We start from the raw sequence: 6,814 nt of genomic DNA on the forward strand, positions 1-6,814 counted from the left end.
GAGTGAATGGTGTCAGTCTGTTTTTTTTTTTCTTCTTTTTTGGTAAAATAACTATAATAAATATTTTATATAGATGATACAGAAATGGCTTATGTTGTGAACAATAATTAATAGAAAAGTGATTTTGTATGAAATAACAAAACTATAATAAAGAAATAATATATATACTAGCTAACAATTTCACTTTTGTTAGATATTAGCAAGAATAAGTGTAACTACTAAAGCTTTTAGAGTATTTGCTTTATGCAGGGATTGACAAGTGTAACTGTAGGGATTGGCTAGTATCAAACAAACAAAATAAATAAAAAGGTATTGTTTTGTTTGAACTATGAAAGAAGAAGGCTAGGGTTTTTTTTTTTTTGAAAGGAAAAGGGATCGACAAAGGGGTATAACAGCGAAGGGGAGTTGTTAGAAAAGATGGTCACATGCAATTGAGTTGGCCATCTCGTAATGACGAATAAACTGACAAGCTAGACATTCTCTTAAACTAAATAAATGAAGATTTAACATTTACATTTAATTTGAAAGACGAGAGAGATAAGACGAAGGAAAAAAGTTTTGCACTACTTTAAGTATTTTAGCATTATTTTTAATTAAAATTAGAATAAGTAATTTGAATAATAAAGATTAGGTTGGCTTATTAGTAAGTAAAACTTTAAATATTGATTGAAGAATAATATCGAGATAAATAATGTCTCTCTTTTTTTTTCTTTTTTCTTTTAGTTATTATGTCACCATCTATTAAATTCAACCAAAAAAAATGTCACCATCTATTAACTTATTTTAGTCATATTCATATAGTCATATATATAGTAAAAAATTGTAATTCTATTTATCACCAAAAATTAAGTGTTTTTCCATAAAGATTTTAGTATACTAATTTGAAATACGAGCAACAATAAGCATGTTAATATTTTAATAATTTATCTAAAAATAGCCTTTATTTGTCATCAAATAAAATATAACCTTTTTTCGATGTCAGTTCATAAACTAAATTTCTTTCATCCCTAGTAACATGCTAATCCGTGGTCGTGCACACCTACCATTCGTTATTATTATTATAAAATTAATACTAATATATAACAGCAAATTCTGGCAGCCTCATCCCTCCACAGATTGCAAATTAAACACAGCATATAGATGCTTCACGCAACGTATAATTAGACTGCTACATTCTCAATTTTTAAATTATTCTTAGAGTCAATTTCGCCACCATCATCCTCTATTTGATAACAACATGACATATACTTAATATCAATGGCCAGACTGTCCATGTAACAGACCTTTGTTGTTGTTCTCATCAATCATTCTCCAATTATATATATATATATATATTTGGTTCTTAATTACATGTCAACTACATATATTTTTGTTGCTCAAGCTCTAGGTGGGGCCATGTCGAGTGTATGTATATAAGTGGATAGTTGTTATATGTTGGAACCAAGTCGAAGTAGCAAAATAAAGAGTTAGCAAGTACTAATGGAAACTCCTAAATTTGCATTCTTGTCTTTGCTTCTTCTCCTTACTAGTGCTACTATAAGTTCAGCTCAACTAAGTAGTGGCTTCTACAAGAACACATGCCCCAATGTGGAGCAGTTGGTTCGCTCTGCTGTTGCACAGAAGTTCCAACAGACCTTTGTGACTGCTCCTGCCACTCTTAGACTCTTCTTCCATGATTGCTTTGTGAGGGTGTGTATATTCCTTCTTCATCACTTTCATGGTTTTCTTACGTACATAACTTAGCATGGTTTGAGTTCACATATATTTCTTTATCATTATTTTGTTAATTAAAACGAAAATTTATGTGTGCTTAATTTTGCATTCAGGAACCTTCACAAAACTATATAGGTTCTATATACAATTATTATCTATTAGTCTATATTTTCAGCTTAAAAACATTTTTTTAGTGAAGTCAGACTATATATAATTAGTCAATATTATTAGCTCTGAGCCCATCCTAGTGGTCATTGTTGGGTTTATTGGCCACTTGTTATCCAACCACATACAAATATCCAATCATGTAAAATTCATATCCCATGATGCTTAATTCTCAACATAAGGATTGTGTGTTGAAGATCTCATAATATTAGTGGCCAAAACAATATATATAAATAGAACATAATTATAATCTTATGAGCTAGTTTTTTAGTTAAACTCAAAGTATAAGAACTCTAATGAAATTTTAGCATGTTTATCATTTAGACTATAGAGTAAACAGTAGGTTTTTAAAATGACTGATGACTTTTTTTATTTTATTGTTGATTATTTTGTATGTAAGGTGATAACAAATTTGTTTGCGCAACAGGGTTGTGATGCTTCGATTTTGCTTGCAAATGGTAGGCCAGAGAAGGATCATCCTGATCAAATTTCTCTAGCTGGTGATGGTTTTGACACAGTGATTAAAGCCAAGGCAGCTGTTGATAGAGACCCTAAGTGCCGTAACAAAGTCTCTTGTGCTGACATACTCGCTCTGGCTACTAGGGATGTCGTAAATTTGGTATTATTTCATTTTCTTTGAAATTTTATTTGCTTCGTTAAGTTATTGACCATAATGACCAGCAATTCATTAGTTTACCTCTAAATCGTTTGATCGATGCCCATTAAGAATTATACTGTTTGACGACATTGCATTCCCAATAGTAATAATAAGTGCATATCATTAATAGGCTGGTGGACCATTTTATAATGTTGAATTGGGAAGGCGTGACGGGAGAATATCTACTATTGCCAGTGTTCAACGCCATCTTCCTCACCCTGAATTCAATTTGGATCAGCTCAATTCCATGTTTAACTTTAATGGCCTATCCCAGACAGATATGATTGCATTATCAGGTAATTTCACCAGCAAAAAAAAAAAAAAAAGAGGTTCTATTTTATTCAATCATACTTACTTTTATAACTTTAAACCAAACATGTATTAAATTATAGTAGGATAAAGAATGTTAGGTAGTTTAATTTAACTTTTTTATATAACAAAGCCTGAAGAAGAATAATGTGTTTTAATATGCTAGGTGCGCATACAATTGGGTTCTCTCACTGCAACAAATTCTCGAATCGAATCTACAACTTCAGCCCCAGAAACAGAATTGACCCAACACTGAATTTACAATATGCTTTTCAACTTAGGCAAATGTGCCCCTTAAGGGTTGATCCTAGAATAGCCATAAACATGGACCCTGTCACGCCTCAAAAGTTTGACAACCAATACTTCAAGAATCTGCAGCAAGGTAAGGGTCTCTTCACTTCTGATCAGGTGCTGTTTACAGATGCAAGGTCAAAGGCCACAGTCAACTTATTTGCATCAAATGAAGGAGCTTTTCAGAAAGCTTTTGTTGATGCTGTTACTAAGTTGGGAAGGGTTGGTGTTAAAACTGGAAATCAAGGTGAAATTAGGTTTGATTGCACCAGGCCCAACTAGAAAAGTACCAATGTGTTATCATCATTCCTATTTAGAATTTGTACGAATTTTTTTGTTTTTTTTAACGGCGAGAATAAGGTGTGAACCTAAAATCTTGTATGAACCATCCAAAACTTTCATCATTAGGCCGATCTAGTTGGTTGAGTTTGTATAAGTTATATTTAATAATTCATTATTGTATTAATAATAATTGATGGAGTTCTTTGATCGAGTTCCATTCATTGCTTCAAGTTACAAGATCATTGTATAATTAATACATAATGTGATGGACCCATTGCCATAATTAGTTTTATATTATCATATTAATTGGATTAATGACCTTTTAACATAATCAATAAAATAGAAATATGATAATAAGCGCAATAAAATTATAATTTTTCTAAAAGAAAAAGTAATAAAGAACATTTAGATCTCACGAACCTTGAAGAACATATCCTCGACTAACCTTGGACCACGAAAATACAAAAGAAAAGAAAGCTAAACTCTAACCCAAGTATCAAGTTATAAGAGTGGCAAAAGTACCTTTGTAAGAGTTTCTAAACTTTATTTATAAGTGTGATTTCTAAAGCGAGCCTAAAACATAATAAAAATAACAGGATCCTAAAGAAAAACATGATAAAATAAAACATAAAAATTGCTCAGAGAGACTAAAAAACAAAATAAAACCTAAATCTAAAATATTAATATTAATTAGCTTGGTGCTCCACAAATGTTGTGCACTTTGTAAGGTGTGATATCTAAATTCCTATTTCCTTTCTCTGCATTGATCAACTAACTTTATTGTGTAGTGAAGAGTGTGATTAGGGTTGTGTAGTGAACTCTAATAAGTAAGGTCATCTAGGCACTTGTCTTAGGTCTCATTTAATTAATTGTTAATAGTTAGCGCTCCTTACTAGGAATGAGGAGCTTGTTGGACATCTCATCACTATACCATGAGATTATTGTTGAGCGGTGTAAATGTTATCCTTATTTCTTGCAATATCTAAATTTTTAATATTTACAAAACTACATTAATTTTATGATTTACATGAGATTTCTTCTGGTTGTTTGTATTTAATTTTCTAATTTGGTTTAATGATTTTTCATAGTTAAAAAATTTATTAGCTTCCATTGTCCAAAAGTTAATATTTCTCCTTACATAAAAAAATAAATAATAATAATAATATAATTTACGAATTAAAGGGATAAATCACGGTTAAAGTGTGATACCTCAGTCTGAGCCTCATATCCGTCTAGAAAACAAATTGGAACTTTCGAATTCATTGCATGGACCATGTGATGTGAAGGGCCCATACACCTTGAAGACTAGAACCTATCCACTTTCTTCTTTTCTTTTCCTCACATGTCTCCTCCTAGGAAGTTATCATTGTTTGAGACACAATTGGTTATTAAACATGAGTATTTCTTTCAAAGAAAATTCAAATTTTGATTTACTATATTGTGAGTGACTAGTCCATTTTGTTAGACTTAATCCCATTGGTCTATCCACTTCCTAAGTGCATTCATTTACACATGATAACTGTGAAATATGAGTTAAATTGATAATCAATTTTGGTTAAGAATGATTATAATTTTATCACTTTAACATTGTTTTTAATGAAATAATGGAAAAATTAATATCATTGTAATTTTTATCAGTAGAATTCAAAAGAAGAAAATTTCAAGTGCTTTGGAGGAAAATTGATACAAAAGCTTAAAGAAAAAGTTGAAGATTGGGACACCTCACATAGCATACAAAACAGGTCCAATACATCTTCTCGCTTAATAGTCAGCTCACATCTAGCGTGAAGAAGACCCACGAAAAAGTCCAAAGACATGCTTAGCATGAGTCCCGCGATAAGCACGTGATCACCATCATACTTGCTAAACCCAGAAGGCTCGCTTAGCGAAAGGTCGTGTGAATTTTAAGTTACCTTAGACCTATAAAAGGAGTAGGAAGCAAAAGAAAAAAAACACCGACACACAAAAACTTATACCTCTCTAATGAATACATCCTAAGTCTGAGTATCTCAAATAGAGGAAACTCTATTTCTATGTCCATTATCCTCTTCTCTTCCTTTATCCATCCATTTCCTTCTTCTATCCACATCAGCCCATAAAGTGTAAAGCATTTCATGGCAACGAGAAGCTAAACCCACATTGCAATATAACTCTTTCTTATTATCTATTATGCAATCTTATTTCTATTGCTCTTTTTGGTGCCTAATTGCTTATTATGGTCTGGTCATCCATATAGTGGTTAGGGGATAATGCATTATTGAAAAATGGTTATTTTCTAAAGAACTAAAAAGGGTATCTAAATGAAATTATTGCTAGAAATAGATTGATATTCGGTTAGCCTATTTTCATTCATCTCTAATCTTAAGACGATTTATTATTTTCATGCATCTCTAACATTAAAAATTATTAACATTGCATTACAAGTAGTTTTGGCATGCTAGGTCCCAACATATTTGCATTCTGAATTATCTTTTTATCATCACCTTATCTTTTACTTTTCTTATCTTTAAGTCTCTTACTTTTTTTATCTTCTACTTTTTTAAATCTCTCATCCCTTTAAATTTTTATCTTATCTCATAATCTTCTATTTTAAATTTATTATCTTTCTTATCTCTTACTTTCTTTAAATTTTACATTTAAATTCTTTATCTATTGATTGTAAATTGGGTTTGCATCAATCTACTTACAAATAAAGTCTCTATAGATTCAATACTCAAAATTTTGAGTACTTTATTATTTGAGACAATTTAGCGCACTTGTCAATGAGTTAAAAACGTGACAGAAAGTTATTTGACCTTTGGGCATAAATGCATAAAAGGAAAGATTGTTTCTATTTGCTGTTTAAAAAAGATACTCTAAAAAATGAGAGGTCCTTTATTGTTCTAATTAAAACTAAAAAAAACTAGATCATTTTGATTGGTTGAACACTGTTGTAGAGAAATCAAAACGTTGGATCTTAGACCCTGCGTCAAATAAATTAAACTTATTTGCTCACAGATTTAATTGGAATTAACGCTTAAATTTTTAATAATTTTTACTTATAAAATTGAATTCCCAGCCTTATTCTTGAATTTCCAATAATTTCTATACGGCCAGTTCAAAGAGTGACTCAATCTTCCCAAAAATGGATTTGACCTCATGTCCCAACTTAAAACCTTAAAACTGTTAAGTTCTGTTTCATTTCACTTATAAATTCTTCTCTTTATTTTCTTTGTGTGAAACTTATATCATCATGCGAAACTTACTCTTGAATTTCTAACAAAAAGTTTCACCATCTAGTTGTGTTATATTTCTACGACAATAAATTTTGAGATTTTTTTGGCACATACTACTTATCCATATACAAAATAAAAAATTGTATGTTTAATACTTAGCTCAAACCACTATTAAGAGAAT

General features: G+C 30.6%; 1 protein-coding gene across 1 annotated transcript; it reads left to right on the forward strand.

Annotated features, from left to right (window-relative positions):
• The first annotated feature begins 1,411 nt into the window (after positions 1 to 1,411).
• LOC100804620 (peroxidase 16) lies at positions 1,412 to 3,629 on the forward strand. The gene is made up of 4 exons (XM_003549295.4): positions 1,412 to 1,689; positions 2,306 to 2,497; positions 2,667 to 2,832; positions 3,012 to 3,629. Exons 1-4 carry the CDS (start codon positions 1,480 to 1,482, stop codon positions 3,416 to 3,418), a joined length of 975 nt encoding a protein of 324 aa, XP_003549343.1. The 5' UTR covers positions 1,412 to 1,479; the 3' UTR covers positions 3,419 to 3,629.
• Positions 3,630 to 6,814: the final 3,185 nt, after the last annotated feature.

The sequence above is a fragment of the Glycine max genome, chromosome 17, assembly GCF_000004515.6.
Source record: "Glycine max cultivar Williams 82 chromosome 17, Glycine_max_v4.0, whole genome shotgun sequence".
Lineage (NCBI taxonomy): Eukaryota > Viridiplantae > Streptophyta > Magnoliopsida > Fabales > Fabaceae > Glycine > Glycine max.